Genomic DNA, 27233 nt, shown 5'->3' with positions numbered 1-27233 from the left:
TATATAAATATAGAAAGCTGCAGACATAAGCTTTAATCTTTTAGAGCTAGCCTCATATAACTAATGACAATCATGTTGTTTTGACGGTGGGTGATATTCATATTATGCTTATCAACTGTGTCTAGAGCCTCTTGGGAAATACACCACACCAGTTCAATTGAGAATCAATCACTCAAAGGCAATTTCAACAGTTGATGACAGGGGAGGCTCAGCAGGTGCAAGATGGCGCCCCCTGTTGAGGATTACTACTGCCATCAGTTCCAGGCCAACACCTTTGACCCTTCCCGCTGCAGCTCCTGCCTGCGGCCAGATCATATGCACCTGAGCAGCAGCACCAGCTCTGCTGCTGCGCAACAGGACAGTCAGCAACAGTGGGTGAGCGCATAAATCATTCATTAGCTCTGTGGAGCCATCTGGACGTGTACTTGCAGATTTGTCATAGTTTCAAACAATAAATAAGTAGTTCTTAAAAAAAAAAGCAACTGTCTGCAACTTAGTTGAAGTGAGATTTATTAATCCTCCAGACACAAGGAAACCAAAAATTTGCTATAAGAATAAATTCAACATCATTGTATGTGTTAATTAGAACTGTAAAGTAGAGTTCCTACAGGCCTGGAGCACGTCCCTTCTGCTGGATAGTCAATTTGTTTTGGTTGCATATGTTTTGGGGATTTGAGTGTTTTACTTCTCTGTAATTTTTTACAGTGCGTTAGCTGCTAATTTACACGCTTTCTGCAGCACATTTGTTTTATTTTCAGCATGTGATTCAATTAGCACCATAAAATGTGTGCACCCTTACTGGCCACTGTAGTTTACTACTCTGTTTTGAACTCCCAACCAGGAAGTGCCAGCTAACCTTTTCTCTGTCTCCACTGTTAGAAAGCCACATCAATGTTAACTAATCACATATTGTCTGCTGTTTAGAATGGTAACTAGCTAGTCACCACTGGGGGCTCAGTGTAGCCCCCAAGGTGCTCTGAAAACACTGCACATCTCAGAGGGTGAGCTAATAACATTTGTCTTTTAATTGCGACAATGGCCAAGGCTCTCTTCAAGACAATCACAAACTTATGTAAAAGTATATAAGCTATGACTGTGCACTGAGGTCAACCTAAAATGCAGTTACCAAGTGAATCTGCTGCGGATGGGGAGATGGGCAATACAGCAAGGTGGCATTTGATTCTTGATCATTAATTAATGAAAGCTCAGTACAATCCCTGGGGAATAAGATGAAATTGGATATACACACATGATACATGAAAACACGTCTTGTCACCAAATGTGATCCACTTAAGTTAAACAGGGAGACTTTCTTTTTTAAGTAATTGTGCATTTGTGCATATTTTGATCTTAAAAGCCTCTAAACCTGCATCTGGTCAAGAGATCAAGGCTTATAAAGTAAAACTTATGACTTTGGTCTCTAAATAGATGGTAGAGCTAAAGTTGGTAATGAGATTAAGATGAAGAAACTAATTGAGTGGGCGGTTCTGGTATTGCAAAAGCAATAGAGCAATGAAATAATGATGAGCATGACCGGAGACTAGCTTGAGTTACGTCCTGTGCAGTCCAAGTGTACTGGCTGAGCTATAATGAATGGAGCACAAGGAAGGAGAGGAGGAGGAAAGCCATTGAAAGCCTTGACAGAAAATTTGGCTGGAGGACAGTGAGCCGTCACAGTAAGTGAAACACGTCTTAATGCTTAGAGTTGGGATGGCTTTTTATCAGACTGCAGGGTAGGTATATGTTTTTTGTTCTTTAAAATATGTTTGATGAAAGACACCAGCCATCAGGCAGTTACTGTGTTAAGCCTTTATAGAACTCATAGGGTGATGTATTTGACTCTGTCTGCAGTCGTAATTAAATATAACTCTTTGTAAAACAAGAAGAAAGACAGAGTGCACAATTAGAGACAGATTAAATGATCTATGAATTCCTTGTCAAGCTACTTTTCATCCCCTGAAATCTGATCCGATATGAATATTACTTTAGTTTTAAGGATTCAAAATGTCACTTTGGTTATGAGGGTACTATCAGAATGCTTAAAAATGTGCAAACTGTGTCCCTTTTTTTTCCCCAAAAACTAGGATACAGACGATGATGATCTGTCTGAGGTGACCACAAGTGCCAGTGGTGATGACATCAATGGTGGTTGGAGCTACGAGTGGAGTCTCGTCCACAGTTTGAGTCCTGAGTGGGAACTTAATATCTTTGACACTGACATTCAATCCAGGTGACTATCCTGTAGCCTGATTTTAGAAACCACCCTTTTTTTCACACCAAGAACTGGCTGCCTGAGCAGTGAGCACATGCAACCGCGCTCGAGATATTTAAACCGTGTCCCCCTGCTCTACATTAGCTTACAAGAACATAACTTAATTGATATACATAAAAATAAACTTATCCTTATTTCTGTGTTTAGATGGATGTTATTTAGCACAAGTGCTTGCAGTATTAATAAATGCTTTTTGCTGAAAGCTTACAAATGAGATAAAAAAAATGCATTACATTTTCTGCCAGTTTTTTGGAGTTGCGGCAGTTTGAAGCAGTCCAAAACTGTCCTCAAGTAAACCAAAACGCACTGACGACGTCATATCATATCAATGATTTTGCTTTTACCTACAACCAAAGATATGCTGTGAATTAGTTGATTGCTAAAAACTCTTTTGAACATTTGTGGGCCCTTTACTTGGTCACAAAAGCTGAGTGACTGTCAAAGATATTTTAGAATTGAAAACTCTTTGCACAAGCTTCATCGACCAAATGTCTGTGCTGAGCATGTGCCAACCTCCTCCAGCTCTCCAAATCAACGGGATAGTCTAAAGAGGAGCAGATCTCAGAGCTCAGAGAGGCATTGTGAGGCCCAGAGAGTAATGACCAGGTTGGACCCGTCTCCCCATCGAGGCACTGACGGCTCCTGGATGGATGAGAGGAGAGACAGAGACAGGCTCCATCAGGCATCAGGTCAGTCACACATATATAATCTTCCTCAAAACCCAAGACGTTCCATCTTGATCTTGACCTGAGCGAATACAAAGTTTGCCTGTGATCTTTGCAGACTCCAGAAGAGTCAGGGAACAAGAGAGTCGTTACTTCTCTCCAGACAGAAAAGGTGATGGTGAGCGGCAAATGCAGGAAGTCAACAAAAGAGCGTATCGTTATTATGAGAGGGGGCATCCCCTCCCCAGCAACTATGTTCTGGAGCCCAAAGCGTGTGTCCCCTACAGAAATGTCAACCTTGGTTTGCCCTCCCAGAGGAGGAACACAGAGACATTTATACAGGAAACTTGGAGAAGTGAATCCCCACAAAGGTACACATACCACTCCAACTTCAGACAGGGAACTGATTCACAGAGGAATTCTCCAAGTCGTCCAAGCTCTGTGAGTCCAGACCGCTACCAATTCACTGGCTCTCCCGTGGGACCTCAGAGAGGGAGCTCCCTCTCTCGGAGTCATGCTCAGTCTCAGTACTCATCTCAGGGCTCCTCTCAACTTCCATCACACGCTCCTTCTCATCATACATCAGGCAGGTCCAGTCCGTCACGCAGAAGGGGGTCCAATACCTCTCGGACTTGCTCACCCTTGAGGGCTACCCTTTCTCACAGGCGAACAGACTCTTTTGATTTTCAGAATGATTATGATGCTCAAAAGGGATGCAGCCGAGAGTCGAGGAGCCCATCGCAAGCTTCAAACAAACACAGTTTGGACTCTGAGAAACTCTACAGGAATCTGGAGTTCATCTCCCGCCGTGGCTCCTTTGCCATTCAACAAAGCTCACATGATGGATCTCAAGCATCTACCAGAACCAGAACAACTGTCAACAACTCAGCCAACGCTCGCCGCCTTAACAGCGGGGAAGTATCACCATCCAGGAATTGTATCCAAAGCCCCACCCCACGGAGGGAGACCCACTCCAGAGAGAACACACTGAGTCCTCCTCAAGGCTCATGGCAAGGGTCTGCTTACTCCGTACTCAGCCTCCCAAGATCACATGATTCTTCAGCATCGAGGCGAGGGGTGGACCCTCAGGTGCTTGGCAGTCCTGTGTCCTGCTCTGCCGTAACTGAAAATGATAAAGGCAGTCAGGGAAATAATAAGCTCAACGGTGACAGAAGTAGGAGCAATTTGAGGCGGGGCATGGATGCCTTACTGATCTCTGAGCCCAAGAAGGCAGAGGCAGAAACTGAGGAGGTGTGTTGAACAAAGTATTTTTAGCTCTGTTATTGCAATGTGAGTTTGTCACTCGAGGACTTAAAATTATTGGCTGGTTTGCCTTGAAGTTTTGTGCAGATATTCACAGTCAGTGGGGTCAAAACAAAAACACCTTTGCCGTAAATAGAAGAATTTTGTCAGACCAACGTGTCTGAGCTGTCTAAGGTCCTTGAGGAATGCCTTAAGATGAAGTCCATTAGTCTAATAAAGTTCTTCTGGTTTCACCAAAGGTGTTTCTATCTATTCGGTCTTTTCTCTTTCTCCGTGCACTCACAGTCCCAAAAGAATAAATCCTGCAGACTTTGGGGATAGTCTAAGTTTTTCTTTTTGTCATTCCTAGACTTTCACATTCAGGATGCCCATCAGGAGAAAGATTTTCCTCAAGTTTTGAATTTTGGTCATATACTACATAAATATTTAGCCTTCTTAATTTCTTATGCAAATTCTTAATATTCCGTTTTATTGGAAGAAATGTGACAAATATTCTTCTGAATCTGAGGTGGGGATGACCATAGAAGACTACATCGTGCTGGCTGATATTCCAAAGATCCAGCTGGAGTCAGACGAGGAGTTTCCGGGGCTGAGGAGGAGGAACCAGAGTCCCAGCCCATGCAGGGACCAGAGAACTAGGACATACAGGTTAGTAGCACTACATGGTTGTATTCTTGTTGCATGTGTCCCTTTAAACACAAGCATTTGCAGCTGGAAGATAAGTTAAACAGCAAGGTACCAAGTTTGATTAAAAAAGAGGCTCAGAATACTTTGATGATCTTTTGATCTGACCGTGAGTAATTGACTTAAGTAATTGAAATGAGGAGAGCTTTTGAAAATTTTGCTTAAAGTTCAGCCAAAATAAGGATGAAATTGTCCCTGCAGTCTGTTCATTTGGGTGTCGAAGAATAAATATGTCTTTTCAATACAAAACCATCATAAAGGTACATAGAAGAAATAGACAACCACAGTTCGAAGCCCGAAGCAGATGAAAGGGGGCGAGGCAGAGAGAGAGGGAGAGACAGACGAGAGAAATGTCGGATCCCTGAGAATCGATCGTCTCGAAGACAATCAGCAGCATCTCTTCATGCAGAGGTATAACAAATTCATTTTCCCAATGAAATACAGAGTTTGAAATATGACAAAAGCTTTAATCCTGTCTGTTCATTCTCACCAAGAGTTCAGATAATGAGAGAGGTTGGCAGTTATCCCAGAATCTGAAGAAACAAGCTCCTCTTCAACATCCGCAGACACAGGTGAGCACTGTCTGATGATATTCTACATCTGTAGTCACATGAGTGTTAGAAAGAAAACTGGTATTTCATAAATTCACTCAAAAGTAGCTCCTTGATATTTATTTCAGCTTTTTTACTCCAGGGCACCTTCTCATCCGAGCACCTTGCAGTAAAAAGCTAATGGTTTTCACTCTGTTTTAGGGCAGCAGGTTCATAATTTGTCATCTTTTTTAATAGATTCTAAGCAGTTTTAGGCCACTGCACCCGCAGCTGACCCACTGCTAGCGCTACATTGCAAAGGGGTGGAAGAACACATAAAGAAACCACCTATATGAACTGTGTGACAGCACTTCCTCTTTCTCCAAAACCATTTCATGTTTTCACCTTCTCACAAACCATGTTTTTTCTCCCCTTCATTGTGCACAACATGATGCATGCGTGGTGAGTATCCTCAGTTACACAGTGCCTACTTCTTTTTAACTCAGTGTAATGTTTTCATCAGTTCCTCTTTCGCTTCCCACCATTTTATAATAATGACCATGTTAAGAAAAACACACCTCTTCCTTTCCATTCTGCACATTCCCATATTTCATGCTGTAGTGAGTCGCCTGCCTCTGTGCATGCTGCACGGTGAAATTGCTGTCTCACCACGCCGTATTCGCCGGCACCAGCACTTCCCTTTTCCTGAAATATCACAATCAACACAGAATACTCTCAAAGAGCATGTGCTTCACACTTAAATTGCAGATGTTGCTACTTGAAGGGATGGATGTCCAGACTGGATGAACATGGCAAGGTAGAGAAAAGTTCTTGCAACACATTTTTTGTTAAATTCCTCCAAAATGAAGTTACTGTCGTAATCTAACTTCCTGTACATAGCGTCAGACAGGGCATCACAGCAATGTAAGACATTTGTCATGTGCTTTAATATTAATCCACAAAAATAATTTACTTGTCCATGTTGACTTTGTTGTGCTTAGTGGAAGAAACACTGGTTTGTTCTCGGTCGCACTTCTCTGAAGTACTACAGAGACTCGGAGGCTGAGGAGGTATGACCTGATAAGTGACATAAAAGTAACTTCTGAATTGTCAGAACATTTTCTATATTTTAATCCAAAACAAATAATTTCACTGTCGTAGATTTTGGTTTTATACATACATTGTAATTAACTTGTGTATAGAATCAATTCAGTCTTTTTTGATTGTCGGGCTTACTTGAACTTGTTATTGTGCTGCAGTCAGATGATCTGGACGGTGAGATCGACCTGACATCCTGCGTGAATGTGTCAGACTGTGACATCGAAAAGAACTTTGGGCTCTGTATACAAGTGTGTATTTGCTGTACCAGAATTTTTCATCATACACCACAAGGCAGATGGAGAGTCAGCCACTTACCCCTCCCCCCCATTTCCACATCGATTACATGTTTGGCCTCTTCCTGTTTAACAGTGAGTGTATGTGTGTGTGTGTGTGTGTGTTTGTCTGTCTGTTTTGTCTTTTGATCTTCTCCAGACAAAGAGAGCAGTGTTCACGCTTTCTGCTATGACTTCAAGATTGCAGCGGATGTGGGTGAAGCTACTGAATCAGGCAATCCAAAACAACCAGTGAGTCTGATTTAACCCCCAACTTAACTGGACTGAATAGCAACACACTGTCAAAAGTCCTACATCTTTTTTTATTCAGTTTTATTTCTGAGATTCTCACTTAGCCACTCACATCACATTTCAAAAACATTCAGTATAGACAGACAGCCAGTATTGTGAGTATTGTATTGTTTATTTATATATTTATTGATGTGTTGTATTTGGTTGAGTGGAAGCGCATTTTAAGAATCTTACATAAAGTTGCTGGTTAGATCTGTAAGAATGGTCATGATCATTATGATCATGAGAATGTAATGAAGTCAAAACGAAAAATTTGGTTTATGATATTTAAAATATGGCAGAACATAGGTTACTCAGGTGCAGTGCAAATAAGCAATAACAGTAGTAACAGTAAAATATATATTTGAGTCAGAGTAAATTGTTACTTTCAGCTATTAAGTGACAGACATAAAATCCAGAATATAGTTATGTAGATATAAAATGAAACAAAAAAAGAAGTTTTAGGAGATACAAAGATTAAAGTCTGCAGCTAATCCACAGTTAACCAACAAGCTGGTACATTTTGATTTTTTTAATCAAATAATGTTTATACGCAGACTGACCAAGTACCTTGGTTAAAAAAACTAAAAGTTTCAAAGTTTCATTATTCAGCCAGGAAATAAAAGTTCACAAGATAATCTCTGTTTGAAGTCAATATAAAAATAATTGTAAAATTACGAGTTGTGTTGCTAATGTTTACAATTTCAGATAATCATTTGATCTATAATAATCAATCATACTTACTAAATTAAGCATAGTATGCACTACAAGGCTACACAGTGAAGCCCTTGTACTGAAATGGTTATTCATTTATATCACTGAAAATATGCACACTAAATTCCTGAATCCATGAAACATGAATGTCTTGGAAGTGAAAATTCCTGAAGAAACGCAGATGATGTGGCTGGGTGGTCTGTCTGCAATGAACCCCTCTATCATCTTTCCTCTGATGTGTAACCCTACTCTCTTTGTTTCTCCCTCATTTTGACATCAGCCAATCAGACACCGGTAGCGAGAAAGAAAACTCTCTCTCCCGGAGACCGTCGTCATGCCAACCTGCCGCTCGGTTCACCTGCGACGACTCCGGGTATGAACCTATCACTTCCAACTCCACCACCACCACAGCTGCAAACTCCCACCAGGTCGACGGGCACTTCCTCCACCAAACTGTAGACGAGCATCCTGACGCTGACTTATCTCCAGCCAGTCAGAGAGGGGAAGGGGAAGGCTGGGACCGCGAGCAGGCCAAACGATTGGAGGAGAGGAACAGGTGGTTTGAGGAGGGGGCCCGCTTCAGTGAGATGGGCAGCAGGTGGGACTCTATGGAGCTGAAAAGGGGGAGTGTGCCTGTGCCTGTTATTGAAACTATGGACTCAGAGGTCAACAGGAAGTGGACAGAGTTTGAGACGCTGCCTTTCAGAGACATGAGTGCGCAGTCTCTCATCGGAGCCCAGGCTTATCAGTCAAGCACCCCACTGGAATCACAGTCTCTAAAACACTCCCAGACTCATCAGTTGAGCCTTGAGGATGCTGGACCCTCTGTCACTAGTTTACAATGTGATTTAAGGAGCTCAGCGGGGTCCCTTCCATCTATTAATGCTGCCCAAATTATTCAAACAAATACAGCCGAAGCTCTTCAAAAGGAGGTAAGAAGTGTTGAGCAGAGAGGCCAGTTAGACAATCAGTGTTTTCAATTCAAAGAAATTCAGCCGTGATATACATTTCTCTCCTCCTCAACACATGCGCTGCAAATCCATCTCCCAGGCCCTCTCACTACGAAAGCAAGTGGAGAGCATTAAGAGAGAGCGTGCAGCCATGGGCTTGGAGGTGGACAGTCCCTGTGGCCCCGGGGCCCCCTGTAGGGCCAGACTGGAGGCCATGGAGGTATCTCATCGGAAAGCACTGCAGGAGCTTCAGGAGAAACACAAGAGGGAGATCAAGGAGCTGGAGAAGCAGAGAGACAAGATGCTGCAGGAGGAGAGCCAGGCAGCAGCTAAAGGTAAGTGAGAAATTTAGCATGAAGCTACTGGAGCTGAGGAAGTACATTTTGATTCAATGTAGGTCAAGGGTCTGTTTCTTCTTCGCAGTTGCATTAAGTATATTTTGAATTTAAAATATATATGAGACCGTTAATAGCCCTGGAAATATTACTCTGACACAAATTTCTTGGCAGAAGAGCCACATCTACTGATGAAGGCCATAAAATGTGACTAAAATCTGCATGAAAACAGGCCATCGGCCCATGTGGAAATTTATTTTCAAGAGATTGAATTTCCCATTCCCCTACTATCATATTATGTAATAATACGCATTTTAATGATACTAATAAATTGTGAGAATCTTTAAAATCCAGGAAATACCAATTTAAGATTAAGGCTTGAATTTTGAAGTAGCACGGGACTTAAATGGTAAAAGAAAATACAAGTGAAAGTGCAGAACTGTGCAACTGTGTGTGGAGTAAATCCAAGCCTTTTCATGTATTATTTTTCAGCACTGGACTGGGGCCTTAACTTCACCGAAAATACTGATCACTATACTGTTTAATCATGCGGAGTGGTTTCATCTTGAATTATAGAGCATGTGACACTATTTTTGAGATGAGATACAGGAATCTGAGTATTATCTAATTAATGTTTCATATTTTTATGTTAATTCTGAATGTCAAGTCAAAGTCAAAGAACCTGTTCAGAATACTAAAACACTAAACAAAACATATAGGCAGGCACTCACTGCTCTATAAACAAATGGGCTTGTTCTTGTATTCAAGTGTTTTAAAGTTACAAGAGCTGTAATTGTTTTGTTCTTGAAGCCTCTCCTATTTTAACTTCTTATGTTGATTTGCTGTGCAGTGAAACAAAAGCTAATTTTCCACAATATGGACAATTAAGTTTCTAGATGTGACTAACGAGCAAATTGTTAATCAAAGCTATGGAGGCGCTGAGAGTAGCCCACAGAGCGGATATGGAGAGAGAGTTGGAGAAGGCCAGGAGGCTGCCTGGAGGAGCTGCACACGTGGACGATTCATACAGAGGTCACGTGTAAGTCTATTTCAGCCACTCTGCTGCGAACATTCTCCATCTCACAGGCTCCTGCTGCACATTCTACACGCGACCATAACCCGTTGTATGCACTATAATTTACTTCATAACTCGTGTGTGTGTGCGTGTGCGTGCATGTCAGGCCCCAGGCAGATGTCTTGCACAGTGAGTTAGATGTGCTGTCTGAACGCTACTCTCAGAAGTGCCTGGAGCTGAGCCGCACTGAGCTGAGCAGCAAGAGCCGAGAGACTGAGCTTGGCCACAAGCAGAGAGAGCTGGAGCAGCTCAGACGTGAGAACCAGGTTAATATTCAAGTCAGAGTTTCTCCTGTTCTATTTATTTATTTTTATTTTTTTGTATCTATCTCTTTCCTTGTAATTTAACATTGTTAAGAAAATGTAATAAGCTGTAAACACACTATACATCATCTGAGCTAATTGTTGTCCTTGATATAGGAGCTGAAGGCCAAACTGGCAGAAGAGATCAGCCGCTTGCGTTATTTCATCACGGGTCAGAGGTCAGACGTAGTGTCTCCTGGCAGCACCGAGCAAACTGCGTCAGAACTGGAGGTATTGATACAGGGAAAAGCTCTGCGTTACTGACCAAAATAGATCCTGCGCAATCCCAACTCATGTGAAAGTAGGTGATACTAAAACCTCTAAATCTCTTGCTGCAGCCCAACCCAGATTCATTTAATGCACCTGAAATGATAAACCCGGCTTCAAGGACAAATGTTGACATTATTGTCATCATGGGGAAGCACAGAGCATTATTTGATGTATGTGCTGTGGGACAGTGGAGCCACTTTAATAAAATAGAGTGATCACAATATTTTTTAATGGTTTTGTCTTGTATCCTCATTAATAGTCCCCTGTAGTAGCTCAGTCAAACCTTCCTTTTTGTTGGTGGCCTCATTTGTGTTGAGCGTGTATGGTTGGCCACATTTTCATGTAGGAGATGCTGCCACCTACTGCCTGAATTATAGTGCAATCTATTTTGTCACTTTTGTTTCATTTAAATATGGATTTGTAAACAGCTGGTGATCAAAAACATTCATGCAAGTCATTTATGGAGGAATGGTTGCTTCCAGCATATCCATTATAACATCATACTGTAATTACACTGTTAACTTCCTTAGTCTTACCAAACAAATGATTATAAAACCTTCCCACAGATGGAGTATATTGCGATGCGCTAAGAAGCTTTATATTGTAATTTTTTTTTTTTTTTTTTTTACACCTTTTTAATCATGTTTGACTTCATTTTACCTTTATTATTCTACATACCTGATAATTATTATTTATGTGGTAAAACTAATAGGTCTCATTTCACATTTTTCAGATCCTGCTAAGAGCAAAAGACAACGAGGTCCAGTATCTTAAGAAAGAAATCTCTTGTCTGCAGAGGGAAGTGCAGTCGCTCAACAAGGTATGTTTTACATTCTGAGGACAATAAGGAATTTTATCAATTTACACTTTGCAATGTTATACAGATTTCGTTTAAACTGATTTCGCTTTGATCCATCCATTATTTGTCTATCGAACCTGACAGGAAAAAGAGGCAGCATATGAGCGTTACAAGGAGGCCTATGTTGAGCTTAGTGACCTGAAGGGACGCAGCCAGTTGGAGCTGGGCTCCCTAAATGAACACTTGCGACTGGCCAATGCAGCACTTCAGGAGGGAGCGAAGGAGACCTAACTGATGAGGACAACCACTTTCAATTTGCTTGAAAATTTGAAGACAGCTATTAAAATACGCTGGACTGGACATGACTGAAGGAGAGTTTAAGTAACTGTGTGCTTCTAAGCTACCATGCAACACTTAACAATTAAATAACAACACGTGTTTTCCACATGCAATCGATGTTGTTTATTGAGTTGACAGACATAAACATGCAAACAAGAGTGAGGGCTAGTTAGCAGGTTTGAGCGCCTCACATGATATAAAAATTTTTTTAAATGAAATGAACATGATAAAAAGCAGGAGATAGTAGGCAGATGGGTGGAGGTAGAGGGATGTAATGGGAAGTCATAAAAGCCCCATCTTCCCCATCATCCATGTGGTGGCTGGTATGCTTTAAGTTAGTGTTGCAAAGCACCCTGTGGAGGGAAAAAAAAAAGTCATCACTTTTCACCTGTTACTAAATGTCATTGATTCAAAATGCCAAAGATTACACAATTTCAGCATCTGACATTGCGCACAGCAAAGTTTCAAGCTAGAGTGTAGGGTCAAATAAGGTGCAGCTAATGTACACAATGACTTTACCATTTACTTGTGAAGTCAGTTCAGTCATCGTCGTCATCGTCCTCAGGGACAAAGATGTCATGCTCCTCCAAAAGAGCAGCGAAATTCTTGCTGATTAGAGTTCCAACATAGAGAAAAGGCACCACCACAACTGTCATGCGGATAAGGCCAAATGGAGTCTGGAAATGATCAAAATTAGGGATTAATCCAGGACCAATCCAGAGCACCATTATGAATGAGTTCCCATCTCTGCTTGCTGTAGAGTGTTTCCGTCTAGAGTTCTGATCTGGAGCAAAAAAAGTGCATACCAGAGAGAACAGATGGATCATCCCAGCTGCCCATCTTCCATAGGTTATGTACTGCATTTATTTAACATTTCACTTCCTTATTTTTTCTACTAAAATACAATAATTTATATACTGAGTGCCTTCATGATGAGCCATGCTTTTGACAAAGGGCACACATAAGATCTAGTTAAAAAAAAAAACAAAACAAAAAAAAACCACCCAGTATTTCAGTGACTATTCTTAGTACATGAGATTAATCAGGTTACCTAAACAGGGAGTTGTTGGGAGTTCTTTGTGTGTGCTGCTACCAATTAGGGAGGTAACACAGAAAAATCTACACAGACTACTACAATGTGCACGTGCCTTGGGCTGTTGGTACATTAACCAGTTCACATGCATCAGCCTGTATGTAAGGCTGGGATGATCACACAAAACCGTTAAAAGTAAAAAACAAAACATAGATGTGTTTTGCTGTTCATTCAATAGCCTGACCTTCTGCCTCGGCAGGAGGGTACAAGATGAAACGTTGTTAGTAGTCAGACAAAGTGGACATTTAGTAGTTCATCCTCTATTTTAATAATATTTCGACTTACTACCTAAAAACGTCAACTTAAAACAAGAATATGAATTAAATCGTAAAGGATAGGCGTTATATGGACTACATGGACTAAAATATCTTGTCAGATGTATAAACACACGTTTCATTGGTTGATTTAACTAACACGGCTCGTTTCTCCTCCTTCCGATTGGCTAAAGATGTTGTCAATTACGCAACAGATTCCACCCATACAGCGGCTGGTGTTTTTTTTTTTTTTTTTTCTCGTCGGTAACTGAGCCGGAAAAAAAGCTCACCTTGTCCGGTTTCGGCAGAATTGCCCCCGAAGGCGTCGAGACCGCTGTTCGGATCGGAGTCGCCCTGGGTATGTTTGATGATTTCAGGGCGGTGTTGCGGCCCATTATCGCCGTATTTCCAGTGGAAAGTCGGAGCGAGAGTCGCAGTATACTCGCCGCCATTTCTTCCGGTATGTGTGACTGACAGGGGGGCGGAGCTACGTGACTTAATATGGGCGGAACCCCAAGTGATTAATCCTGTGGACGCAAAACGATCGTTTATCAGACGGATATATGTTCTACATTCTTATCCTCCATACAAATGGTTTGGAGGGTTTTTTTTTTGGTTTTTTTTTTTTTTGTACATATAAAACATTTTCTTTTTTCAAAACTTCTCTCACCATAAGAGATTGGAAAAAATAAAATGGTGCAAACATTTATCAAACGTGTTGGAGAAAGGGTAGATATAATTAATATATTTAAGGTGACTAGAAGTAATTGAAATTAAAATAGGTGAAACAAAAATATGTAAATATAAGTCTGGTAATCTTTCACCAGGCGCAGGTGCAAGAAATGGAACCGATCAAGTCATTTCTGAACTATTTTGCATTTTGGTAATTATCCCTTTTGGTGTGGTCTGGACTGTAGCTGACGATGGCAGAAGATGTTATATTTCACAATTTTATATCTATTTTTGAGGATTTATTTATTACTTTTGTTTTTGTTGTAATTTCAATTAAAATTGTTGTATTCTCAAGTAAAACACGTATACGTTGTGTGATCATTTAATGATCGATTAGGGTGGATTATTTGTAGCGGTTTAAAAGTAGCCTCATTTCAGTACAAGGGGTTTAGATGTACATGAATTAGGTGAGGAATTATTCACAAAGCCTGCTGCTGGGTAGTATAATTAACTATGTCTTGTGCTCGCTGTTCAGTGCACTCAAGCAAACACATTTAAGAAAGTGTGTCAGTGTATGTATGTATTTATTTATTTTTTATTATTCATTTCAGATTGCAGCGCAACGTCACGACAGCGACCACCACGCGGGCCAGACTGCAGCACTTCCTCAAGGCGGAGGAATGGGGACGCGCTCCGCGGGGACGCGCACGAACGGGAAGTAGAGAGACGGGAGAAAGGACGCTGAATAAACTTGCCAACTTCAATTAGACTGGTTAGAAAAATAGCCAGGGACTATGTTACAGCACAACTGAAGACTGATCTCGACATAAATCCAGCCAGCTAACCAAGCGCCCTGCAGACACTCAGTCTCTGCTCGGTTAGTTTTCAAACAGACTTGCTCTGCCGACCCGGGGCCGTCCAACATCACAAAGTCACGTTTATCTACCGGTAAAGTGACACAATAACCAGAAAATTGTACTGACGAGACACTGAATCAGCTCGCTGCCTCGGCGGGAGTCGGGCTTGTTCTCGCTGTGGGAAAAGTTGGCCGCGGTGCCGGCGGCGGCGGTGGTGGTGGAGGAGCCGCGGACAAGGCCTGCGTTTGAGGCGGCTGCGTGTGTGAGGACTGACTCACGGTGTTTTTAGCCCAACATCCAGGCTAACATGTCGGCCCAGGCGCAGATGCGAGCGATGCTGGACCAGCTCATGGGGACCGGGAGGGACGGTGAGCTCGGTTTGCTGGGACTGAGGTGGACCTTTGATAATACACAGGACAGGAGTTGGAGCAGTTGCTAGCATTAGCCAGGAGCAGCTAACCACTCTGCCCCACACAGGGATGCATGCTGTCCAAGGCGAGCTAGCTCACATGAGGAGAGCTAGCCGGCTAGCTACCTGTTGTTATGTTGGAGTTTATGTGCAAGTTAGGATGTCTTGACTGTTTAACACGAAACCTGTCATGCTAATATTTTTAATATTTGACTTTGTCACGGTCTGTGCTCACGTCTTCGTGGCTCATATGTTTTAAATTTAACCCCAATCTGTCCACAGCTAACTTTAGACTTCAATGTTAATAGTAGAGATGTACGACTTGCTCGTTATACTAAAATAATTAGGTGAATATTTTGTCTTGTTCGAGAGACCGGCCCACTAAAGTCGACATTAAACGTTCTCAATGGTGTGTGTCTGTTCTGGGTCTCTCTCTTTCAGGAGACACCATGCGGCAGAGAATCAAATTCACAGATGAGCGGGTCTGTAAAAGTCACCTCTTGGATTCATGTCCTCACGACATCCTGTCAGGCACAGTGAGTTTCATTATTACACACACTTACAGAGCAGTGATGACAAGTTATTTCATGCTTTGTTGCCTCCAACATGTTGGATTTGAAATGATTGAACAATTGGTCTGAAAGTCTTGTTTATACACAGGCTTGCCATTTCAGGACAAAGTTGCTTTGCCTAATTTGGTTATATACAGATAATCTCATCACTACCAAATTTGAAGTAACATTTGCATCGTGCAACTTCTGCAAGATTTTGATCATTACAGACTTAATATAAAGTTTATCCTTCCATCTTCAGGCAAACCACTGAATGTACAAGCCTGCAGTTTGTGCACAGATCATGTTCAAATAATGTCAGGATATGTACTTGAATTTTAAAAGTACTGGTTCATTTCAAGATTTTTATGTTGGTGGACAAAGCAAGGACTAAAACGTGTCACCATCTCAATACATGGCAAATGTGATGCTATTTTAAAATGTGCTAGAACATGACTTGATTTTAATATCAGGCAGTCATTGACACAGCATATGTTAAGATGGGAGGAAATAATACGACATAATACATTCATGTCTATCTTATTCCTGTAGAGAATGGACCTGGGAGAGTGCATGAAAGTCCATGACCTGGCCCTCAGAGCTGACTATGAGATTGCCTCCAAGGAGCAGGAGTACTTCTTTGAGCTTGATGTGAGTACAATCATTCCTTAAATCATACTAAACACCAAGCAGTCTCAGGGATGTAAAGGCTTGACACGATGGACATGCCTCATATTCACAATCACACCTGCATTCATTTCCTGATAATTCCTGACTCGAGAGCCTCAAGAATGTAGAAAGGGAGGTCAATATTATGAAACGGGTGACATCACGGGTGTCAACGGATGACTGCTTATGCTGTAAAGCTGTGCGATAAATTATGAATAGTTATATAATTGAAACATACTTGACTTCAATAACACAAAATTTACAAAGAGGCAAATATGTCAACATAATGGTGCTACTTTTTTCACCAATAACCACAGTATTTGATGCCATTGGTGCCATTGAACTGTCATTGACTGCCTGAGAAGTTAGAGGTGGGATTTTAAGAATAGAGTCAAGGATGTGCTGGCATGCATATGAAAGAAAAATATGAACACACACAAAATTTTTGTTGTATGAAAATTCTGAGACAAAGTGCATTGGCATAAACCTATATATGCCATGTTTTGTTTTGTTTTTTCTCTCAGGCTGCTGAACACCTTCAGTCTTTTATTGCAGACTGTGACCGTAGGACTGAGCTGGCCAAGAAAAGACTTGCCGAGACGCAGGATGAGATCAGTGCTGAAGTGGCTGCAAAGGTGAAAATTTAATGATGTTTACGCAGCTGGTGAGGTCTAGATAAAATGACTTAAAAAAGAATTCATTGATACCCAAGGAGAAGTACAGACATTGCAGCAGCATAAAGATAAATTAATAGGTACAGCAATAACATTACATGATAAGACATTCATTAAAGAAAGAAAAGGTAAAATAAATCTGAGTGACATTTAGTATAGATGTTAAAATACCAATATTGTATGGTACATGCAAGAAACACAAATGCAGAATATAACGTGATTAAGTATCTGTTATTTAAAATGTGTTGTACATTCATCATATGAAATGTAATACTATTCTATTGTATCACTTACCAATAAATAATAAAATATAATGTAAAACAAATAGAGTTGTTTAATAGGAAGTGATTGGGGTTTTTTTTTTCTAACACACAATAATTGATCTCAACTTCTCATCAGAGGAACAATGTTTACTTAAACATTATTTTGTGTCTGTCCTGCCATGAAAAGGCTGAACGTGTCCATGAGCTGAATGAAGAGATTGGGAAATTGCTAGCCCGGGCAGAGCAGCTCGGAGGGGAGGGAAACGTAGATGAAGCTCAGCAGCTGCTGGAGAAAGTGGAGAAGACCCGGGCCTTAAAGAAAGAAGCAGAGGTCAGAAATTTCTTCACTGCCTTGTTGTGACATTTTTCTTCTGTTAGTGTAAATGACTATCGCCGTGATGAATCATAGACTTCCATTTTTTATGTATGTTAGAGTGCATTGAGGTTGATAGAATAGGTTACCCATACGGACCTATGAACCATAAAATGGTAGTTCAAATTGTCAGTATAATTGACTCCTGCCTTGGTTCTTGCAGGATGTGTACAGAAACTCGATGCCAGCATCCAGCTTTCAGCAACAAAAACTTCGGGTATGTGAGGTTTGCTCGGCCTACTTGGGCCTCCATGACAATGATCGTCGTCTAGCTGATCACTTTGGTGGGAAACTGCACCTCGGCTTCATTCAAATCCGTGAGAAACTTGAAAAGCTAAGGGTAAGGCAAACAACGGAGCATTCCTGTATGACTAGTGATCAAATAGACAAATGCATCAATCCACTTAGTGAAACTTTGCAGTTGTTCAGTTCAGATGTTTAGCTTTATTGTTCATTTTTGTTTTTAACCAGAAAGCTGTTATAGAGAAACAAGAAAGAATGCGTGTGAGAAGACGAGAGGAACGTGAGAGGGAAGATGAAAGGGAGCGACAATGGGAGTTGGAGCGCGAGAGAGAACGAGAGCGAGAATGGGAAAGAGAACGAGAAAGGGAAAGAGAACGAGAAAGGGAGAGGGAGCGTAGGAGGTAAGAAATTTGGTTTCACACTATGTACACAGGAAAAAAGTGTGCAATGTGAAGACTGAAATGTTCTGATTTCTGCTTGTCTTAGATCAAGATCTAGAAGTGGAGACCGGTACAGGTACGTGTGTTCAGATGTTTGTCAGACACAAACTATAAATTCATAGATAAACGGCCTAGTGGTGTTGCTCTGTATCAACCGTACTTGATCCAACATACATATTTCACACAAAGCTGACAAGTAGTGGTTTGCAGTTACACAGGGAACTGGAGTGAGTGTCTGTTTTAGGCAACTTCTTTGCCATGATCATATCCCCAGCACATTGTACTATAAAAAGTCATTTTAACATTACAAATGGTGAACAGAAAAATATGATGGTATACAAAGCCAATTGTGATACACCACTGTTGATATTTTGGAGAAAAAAAATGTAATTCTAAACTAAACACAACAGATTATCACTTCTGCTGGAGGATTAAGGCCTTTAGCGTCCTACTTTTATTCTCTGAGTTTCCCCCACTGAAATCTACAAATGTGTTTGTAATATTTTTTTTTCCATTTAGGGATGGAGGTGGTTCGTCCTCTCATCGTTCAAGACGCCACCGCTCCTCTCGTTCCAGAGAAGAAGGTGGAGATCGGGATCGAGAGAGAGAGAGGAAACATCGACACAAGGACAGACATCGCTCACGCTCCCACTCTCACAGACATAAAAAGAAGAGGTAATGCTCTCATCCTTGACAAAAAACTTGAGAAATGTTTCAAATTTAGGACAGAGTTGTCAGAGTGTCATTGCTGCTAAAACCTTATTGGCGTACCAACATGAAATGAATTGAAGGGGACAACAGTGCACTATCCTGTTCACGTGATGTCGTGTATCACTTTTATTCACATTTTATAATAGTAAATGCATGGTACAAATAGGATTTATTGATAATAAAAATAATGTGTATGATCTAATCAAATTTATAGATGGATGGTATGATAAATTTGAACATTTTTACAGTACTCTTTACACAAAAAACACTGACTACCATGTATGTTTGTTTTTTCAATTTGTTTTTTTGTTTGTTTTTTTTTTTTCCTTCTTCTTGTTCTTCTTCAGATCCTCCAGAGACAGGTCATCGCACACTCGTGACAGAGAGCGCTCATTGTCCCAGGAGAGATGGAGACAGACCGCTGCAGATGGATGCCGAAATGAAAGAGAGGAGTATGGAGACTGGGAGGACAGGCAAAGGTCCACCTCCCCGGACACAGCCAGGGGAAAGGAGCGAGAAAGATCTCTGTCATACGAGCGGGACCGACGCTCCAGCTCTGAGGAGAGAGAGTCTGGGGAGATATGACCAGGAGGGCCTTCAAAGCCTTGGATTTGGATATATTGTTTAGTTAAGAAGCATGGAGAGATGAGTGTTTGTGTCTGTGTCTGTCTGTGTGTGTGTGTGTGAGTCTGTGTGGGTGGGTGGGTAAGTGTGCGTGTGTGTGTGTGCTAGAACAGGGACATGTACATCATATCAGGGGTAAATGGTGAAAACTTAGCAAGGGGCTGAGAGAAGAGGTTCAGTGGTGGCTGTGGAAATGCAAATCAACTCTTATATAAATGAATAGTGGGGCTAGAGTGACCTGGAGGCAGTTAAGTCATTTTTATTCCATCTTGTTCATCACACATACAATTGACGGTGAGGAGATAGAAGCCGTGTTGAAAACCAGTTTTTTATTTTACTCATACCAAGTGCTGTTATTTTTTTTATTAGTTTGGCAATTTGTGTTATTACTGTTTGTCCTGTTGTCTTATCACTTTCAGTAGTGCTGGATTTATTCACACAGGTTGCTCATTAATGTGACATAGCCCTCAGTGATGGTTGAAATGAGCTGTGAATGACTGAAGGCACTTCTGATGTTTTTCTCTTTGCTTGCTGCCTTCAAACCATAGCAATCTCATTTGGGAAATCTGATACACACCCTTGAGCCTCACTTTAATTCATGATACAGTGATGAGGTTGTTAAGTCTTCCCCTGAAAGAAGTTCAAGTATTTCCACCTATTTTCTGACAAAAGAAGGCATATAGATGATGCGCATAGTCGTATGTTGACAGTTAAAGGCAAAGGGACTTTTGACCTGCTTGCTGTGATACAATCTGGATGTGCAGAGAGGGATTTACTGTTCTGCCACAGAGTGAATAAAAATTTCAGCTTCCATTAAAACCTAATGTCTTCTCTTTATGCATACAGTTCTGTCAAGAATAACATGGTTTCCTTGTGACAACATACTCCAGACTCCAACTTTAAGCTTTACTGATGCACTGAGCCTACATACCTACACAGTGGTCATCTTTTTTTCACTGTGCGTGAACAATCCAATACAGCAATTCTATAATTTTATTATAAGGATCCCTTTAATTGTAAGAATTTGAATAGATTATTTATTATTTTTCGGCTGTGAGGTCAATGTCTGTCAATGTATTGGTGTCTTACCATTCATGCCAATTGTGTGTGTGTGTAGTATTGGGAACAGAAACAGATACCCCTGTTGTGTTGGATTGTATTAGACTCGACAAGTTGACCCAAGAGAGTGGCCAAGGGTTGTATCAAAATGGTGTTTTTCAAGTCACTCCTGCCCCTGATAACCCAGGATAAGACCACAAAACAGGTTTGAACTCAGGGTGCATTATGGGTCTCCCTGCATTGAAGTGTCATATTACTGATAACCAGTGCTAGAGGAAGTATTGATGTAGTTTAATCAGTATCAACAATTAATCAACGCCGCACACTAAGAATATTCTATGTAAAACCCATGTATTAAAATGAGCTTTTTATGCCAAATTAACAGGAAAGCATATCCAAAATATCAATCATGAAGGTCCTTAATGAAGGGAAGTGGCCTCTGTAATTGCTATGAGCCCAAACTGACGCCCTCTTGTCCCACCAACAGCCCAAACCTAAACATTAGAAATGAAGTATTTAAACCGTTGAAGTGAAAAGGCTCCTGCAGGAGCAGTGAGGTGCAGGACACTCAGCGGCCTGCAGGGGGAGAGAGAGGACTAGCGCCCGTGAGGCCCATGCGTCATGACGTATGCACGTTTGGAAAAGAAGCGCGAGAGAAGATGGACTGAGCCACTTCCTGAACTGACCCGGGAAATAAACACTCCTTATTAACCGTTTTCACGTAACTGCGACTGTTTTTAGGGGTTTTTTTTATTTGTTTGGATTGTTTTTGGAAATCAGGATGTCGTTGCTGAAACCTTTCAGTAAACTTCCCGGTTTAAACACAGCGAACATCTTGGTGAGTCCGAATGAGCCGACCGTTTAATAGATGCATAGAAATATATTTAGCTGTCAGTTAACTTCCGAGGGTGTTTTATCCATGAACTTTAGCCTTTAGCTTCATCTGTGATCTGTTCTTATCTTAACTCTCGTGGATCGAGTACCTAGTACCACTTTAACTCAACATATTTGAAGCACTTTCCCTGAGACAGCAGCTCAAAGCAAAATGTAAACATTCATGTTCCGCGAAGCTTTTTAAAGCTGTCACAAATCTATCCCAACGACATGTTGTGTGTCCCAGAAGAAAGAGCATCTAGTTGTAACCCAGAGATGTTTCATAATAAATGGAAGTGGTTCAAATTAGCACTGATACGGAGTTTAGTAAGAATGATCAGTGTGTTATTTTCAAAACTGTGTTGGTGTCCAATGGTAGAAATTAACAGAGATTGAGATGCACTGACAGATTTTTTTTTTTTTTTATAAATAAATACATTTTATTTATATGGCGCCTCTTTATTCATTATGAAATATCAGAAAAATGAAAATGAAATTAAAAAGTGGCTCGTGTAGGAAGTTTATAATATATGTGTAACATGTACCTGTCCAATTACGTCCTGTTTACATCAAGATATTATATTTATTGCTGCTTACAATAAAAACGCTACTGAATTGCACATAAGCTCTGCACCTAAGAAAATATACATTACAGTACTGGGTCATGTTTATAAAAATCATCAGACAGATTTGAAAGCATACTTTTTATTCCAGCAGTCTGTATTACAGTGTACCTTGTTATCTGCAGGTTTTGTGATGACTGTATTTTTTTTCCTCCAGTTGGTTGAAAGTGAGGAGCAGCTTCAGCAGAAATTAGCAGAGGCTCTCGTGGAGGAGACTGCTGTCACTGTAAATGTGTAAGTATTGCCCTATAATGCAAAACTAGGGAAGTCAACACTTGGATGCAAAACAATTATTGTCATGACACAAACCAGTGAAAATGATATCTGGCATATATATATATATATATATTATAATTTTTTTTTTACTAAAGCTACTATCCCACTTTTATTTAGTATGGATTGACTTTAAATAGTAAGAAAAAAGAAGAAATTGTTTATTTCTGTTGTTCAGACCGTACTGTACAAGCAGTAAAAGTGTATTGCATTATTGCATATTGCATATTTTATTTAAAAGAATTGGGGGCTCTAGACTGTCAGTTATGTTAATGACTTCATACGTTAAGTTATAATATATAACCCTTCCACATTAAGATTTCTAAAAATCCTGATGTCTACTTTATGTCATATGTTTTGCTGAGTTGTGCACTTTTTTCTTTACTGTTTTCTCAAATGTTTAGAGTAAATTTCCAAACAAAGGGAACCTTAAATTTTAGTCAAAGTAACAGTCTTTCATTATGCTACTTTTTCTTTTTGCATCATTGTCAGCTTTTTCAGGTCCCAGAAGCAGTTGGCTCTTTATCCAATTTTTAGCCAAATTTTGATATAAAAATATATATTATTCATTTCAACTTCATATTTAAATCATATAAATCATTTTAGTCATTAGAGGTCTGGAACTTTAGGTAAAGAGGAAACAAGCCTGCCTCATTTTATTTGGGAGAGGAGCAGACACCTGCACTTTATTTGCCTCACAGCTCAGGAACTGAAGAAATCTTAACTGAGAGAAGTTTAAAGAAATGTCACAACTGTGTTGAAGGCAAAAACTCCCACAATCCACAGTGCTTCACAATGTCAGCAAACCAGTTTAATATAATATTGCAAATGGATAGTATTTAAACCCTCAATTTTGACTTGTGTGATGACACAACTTTTACAAGCTGTAAACCTTGGAGTCTTTCCAATTTCTACTGTTCGTCTTGTTTGTTGTAAACATAGTTTCACTGACTCTGTTTGGTACAAATCTGTGACCATGCTCATGACCATGCCTGACACCCAGAACATTTATTGTTCTAACCAGGAGACTAGCCAAAAGTCTCCCCCTTCCCATGGAGAATGAGGAGCATCGTCCAAGAATAGACCTGGTGGTGTTCATTATCAACCTGACCTCTGAGCTCAGGTAACCTTCCTTCATGTCCTCACACTTTCAAATCTTTTCACACAGATGCTTTTCCAAACCGAACTCATAACTTTATGCGTGTAAATGGAGAAACTCGACGGCGTAACATTGACTTCTTTGTTATGCTCTACTGGTTTCTGTAGCATGGCTTTCTCCACAGATTGCTTTATAAGTTATGATTACTGTTCTCTCCAAGTGTGGATAAATTGTTCAAACATAATAATGATAATTAATACCGTGACATGCAATTTTTTGTTCTGTGGCAGTTTCCAGTCAGCAGAAGCTTCTCTTAAGTATTTGGACCCTGGATATTTCCTTGGAAAAGTCTGCTTCACAGTGACTAAAGGTGCGGCTATGGTTCAATAGACCCATGAAGAAAAAACATTTTCTAAGATGGCCCATTTTTCTTTATCTTTGGAAAATGACCACATCTTAGTTCAACCTTTCTTTTTCACTCAATGATTATTTTTTTCTGTCCTTTGTAGCTCGTAACGCCTCAGTCCCCACAGAGCGTCTGGATGCTGTCAGAAAGCTGGCTGCTTCACTTCATTGCCCCCTGGTGTTTGCAGAAGATCAGGTTTGTGTCAATTTCTGTGGTTTGCAGATGGTTTCTACTGAAGATGTTGTTTAAGGTGCAAACACATGTAGCAGATTACAATTTTTTTTTAAAACATCTCATTTACAAAATATAGAAATTTTCTCTGATGATGATGATGGAAGCTATGTAATGATTTGATTCCTTACTGTGGGATGTTGGGAGAGTTTACACGTCTCCAGCGTAAAAGTCACATTATTTATGTAGTGGAATGTTTCAATGAAAGGCTTTTGTAGAGTTTCTGTCCAGATGATCAGATCTGAAATAAACACTGATAGCTGCAGCGGATAGCTAGGAAGCTTATTGTCTTTCAGATAAGGGGGTTGCATCTTCTGAAGATGAGGCTTTTGTGACCATCATCAACCATGAAGGCCAAACTGAGATGAGCAGTCTCTTCTGCAGAGGATTTTCAGTTTTGTGGAGCCTGCCTTATTCTCATTTTGCGATTCCACAGTGCTCTGTCACTGGCATGCTATAAAATGTAGAGTAGGAAAATGAAGGATTCTTTTCTCAGCCGCAACGAAGGGCCCTTCAAAAACAAAGCTGCAATGCAGTCAATCTTTAGATATATTCGAAGGATGCAGTCCTTGAATTTGGTATTTGGGTCGATATTTGGCTTGGAGGCCAGAACTAATCAGCAATCATATCTTCATTTGTTTTCACTAAGACAGATTTCCTTCATTGGACCAGTCACAACCCTTGATCTATAATGGGATGGATTATATTAGGGAAGTGGTGTTGAGGAGTGTCTATGAACAACCAAGATGAAGGCTGTTGTGTACTACTAAACAAACAGGATGATACACTTTCGATAAAGAACAGTGTATTTGTTGTATGATAGAGAGGATTTGGAAACAATTACATTTCCTAACCAGCTTCAGTCTGGGTTATATCAACATCTGCTCAATTGCATCCATTGGCATTTCGCTCTGTGACTCTTGATAATGCCCCTTGGAAATAAAAAGGAAACTAATCAGGTTAATTTTCCCATTTGCAGATGCAAATTGGTCAAGCTTGTTGATTTTGTGTGAAAGCACTTCAATAAAGCTGAATGAATTCACCATGTTGCTGCATGTACAGGTCCAAGTTGTGTTAACATAATTAATTATCAGTAGAAATCCTTGTTATATTCTGCTCAGAAACCTTTTTCGCATATGAATAATGTAACTGAGTGTTTCTGCTGTTCAGAATATTACAACACACAAATGTCTCCTCAATATGTCTCTTCTTTTAACCTCTCTTTAGACTCCAGATGGTGTAACCAGTGCTGCAGAAAGACTGCTGACCATCCTGAAGGTGGCGGCAGGTCTTGTTCCTATGGCTACTGCTCTTTACCTGTCCAACCTGACTCGATGCACTGTCCCCCCAGACATCGACCAGCCGAGCTTTGATTAGTTCTTGTGACAGATTTTGCCATGTACATATATATATATATATATATTTATTTGTAGGTTTATACTAAGATTGTAATTTAGCATGGTTTTGCTTTTGATTTGTGTTTTTTTCTTTCTTTCTTTGTTTTTTGTTTTTTTACCATACTTTTTTTTTTTTTTTGGATCAAAGCTGCTGTTCGTTGACTTAGTTTTTTGTTAGTTTGTTATTTTTTTGCAAACAGTATGAAGAACCAGTCCATATTATCTTGACATGTAACATCAGAAAAACAAATCCAAATAATAAAGTCAGTAACGCTCTCTACTTAGTCATCGACAGTAATCATGACTGTTGGCAGATAAAATGACCTTTGAACACAAACTTCTGGCACTCTTCAAATGGATTAGTCTATAGCAACATTAGGTGTCCTTTTTGTGAACATTTCATTACATAGAATAATTACTCACTGATCATACATGTGATTTTTAATTATTTTGGCAGATTAAACCTTTTCTTTGGACTGTGTGAAGATCTATAGCCTCTGTACTCTCTGGTTAACTTTGTGTTGCTTTGTGTTAAAGCAGGATAAGTTACACTTATAAATGCAGATAAGACTTTGAGTTGTTGTACATTTAATGGAAGTGAGCTGAAAGCATCAAGAATTCAGAAGTGATTTAAGTATTCAGTTGTGAATATTTTGTTTTGTCTTTTTGATTTTGCTTATTTACACATCAAGAATTGTTGAGATAATTACACTACAAATGGGATTTCCATTTAAAAAAGTAAATGACGTTAATATTCAGCATTCTGTGAGATGGATTGGTTGTTATTCATAATTTTAATATTTAGCAAATAACAACAAACCTGGCCATCCAGCTGCTTCCGACTCCAATTGTTGAGAAATAAACTGCAGAATTAACAGTCAACGATATGACAAAATAGTAAATACCAAACTATCATTTAAGTTTAAAAAGTCAATCATCCCAAATGATTAACCACTTAAAAATAAAAATATGAATTTAAACATGTCCTATTTGTTAAAAAAAATGGGCAAATAACCATCTTCTCAGGGACTAGCAGAGGCAGAATTGTGTGTGCGTGCTGCAGAGTGTGACCAGGGCCATCGTGCTTGGCGTCACATCTGCGCGTGTGTTCTAATACACACACAGAAGAAAACACTATTAATACTTATGTTATCATCATGGCAGTTGTCCATCGTACCAAACGGGATTTTGGCAGAATCATAAACGGGGAGGACAGTGAGACTGGGGAATGTCAGTGATAACGGCAATATCTCTGGTTTCTTGGCGCCTTTAACACTTGACCGGTCAGCCAAAACTAATGAGTGCATCTTCCCCTTATTTGGAACTTACTCAAGTTATATTTTATTGTTAAAAAAGAACCCTGAGCTTTGAGTGACCTTTCATTTGTGATTGGTATATTTAGTTTTGTGATTAAATTTGTAAATTAGTTGACTAGTTTTTGCGTAACCCAACTCCAACAAGGACTCTAGGGTTCAAACCCCTGTGCCACTCTTGCAGAATCCTGCTGACAGTTAAATATGATTATTTATAGCCTGTCTTGCAGTCTTGTGTTTTACTTAGTTAGTGTTGTGTTTTAT

At 40.1% G+C, this 27233-nt stretch overlaps 4 protein-coding genes across 4 annotated transcripts; 3 read left to right on the top strand and 1 right to left on the bottom strand.

Annotated features, from left to right (window-relative positions):
* Positions 1 to 222: 222 nt before the first annotated feature.
* On the top strand, positions 223 to 12077 carry LOC115039526 (myosin phosphatase Rho-interacting protein-like). The gene is made up of 18 exons (XM_029497309.1): positions 223 to 375; positions 2085 to 2230; positions 2795 to 2961; positions 3056 to 4188; positions 4679 to 4848; positions 5145 to 5295; positions 5379 to 5456; positions 6199 to 6231; positions 6416 to 6484; positions 6674 to 6763; positions 6948 to 7039; positions 8073 to 8724; positions 8843 to 9077; positions 10005 to 10116; positions 10259 to 10418; positions 10572 to 10685; positions 11458 to 11544; positions 11668 to 12077. Exons 1-18 carry the CDS (start codon positions 223 to 225, stop codon positions 11812 to 11814), a joined length of 3789 nt encoding a protein of 1262 aa, XP_029353169.1. The 3' UTR covers positions 11815 to 12077.
* On the bottom strand, positions 11966 to 13675 carry LOC115044295 (essential MCU regulator, mitochondrial-like). The gene is made up of 3 exons (XM_029503296.1): positions 13500 to 13675; positions 12382 to 12539; positions 11966 to 12215 (listed from the first exon to the last, which is right to left on the bottom strand). Exons 1-2 carry the CDS (start codon positions 13659 to 13661, stop codon positions 12402 to 12404), a joined length of 300 nt encoding a protein of 99 aa, XP_029359156.1. The 5' UTR covers positions 13662 to 13675; the 3' UTR covers positions 11966 to 12215; positions 12382 to 12401.
* Positions 13676 to 14548: 873 nt separating this feature from the next.
* Positions 14549 to 20509, top strand: LOC115042748 (putative RNA-binding protein Luc7-like 1). The gene is made up of 10 exons (XM_029501089.1): positions 14549 to 15106; positions 15589 to 15683; positions 16251 to 16349; positions 16892 to 17002; positions 17492 to 17635; positions 17841 to 18017; positions 18149 to 18321; positions 18407 to 18436; positions 18880 to 19035; positions 19419 to 20509. The coding sequence occupies exons 1-10, from the start codon at positions 15046 to 15048 to the stop codon at positions 19654 to 19656; spliced, it is 1284 nt and encodes a 427-aa protein (XP_029356949.1). The 5' UTR covers positions 14549 to 15045; the 3' UTR covers positions 19657 to 20509.
* Positions 20510 to 21426: 917 nt separating this feature from the next.
* On the top strand, positions 21427 to 25767 carry pane1 (proliferation associated nuclear element). Its single transcript, XM_029509982.1, has 6 exons — positions 21427 to 21592; positions 22408 to 22484; positions 23548 to 23646; positions 23913 to 23992; positions 24132 to 24223; positions 25487 to 25767. The coding sequence occupies exons 1-6, from the start codon at positions 21536 to 21538 to the stop codon at positions 25634 to 25636; spliced, it is 555 nt and encodes a 184-aa protein (XP_029365842.1). The 5' UTR covers positions 21427 to 21535; the 3' UTR covers positions 25637 to 25767.
* The last annotated feature ends 1466 nt before the right edge of the window (positions 25768 to 27233 follow it).

This window comes from Echeneis naucrates, chromosome 1 (assembly GCF_900963305.1).
Source record: "Echeneis naucrates chromosome 1, fEcheNa1.1, whole genome shotgun sequence".
Classification (NCBI taxonomy): domain Eukaryota; kingdom Metazoa; phylum Chordata; class Actinopteri; order Carangiformes; family Echeneidae; genus Echeneis; species Echeneis naucrates.
This window is presented reverse-complemented; position numbering and strand designations above follow the sequence as displayed.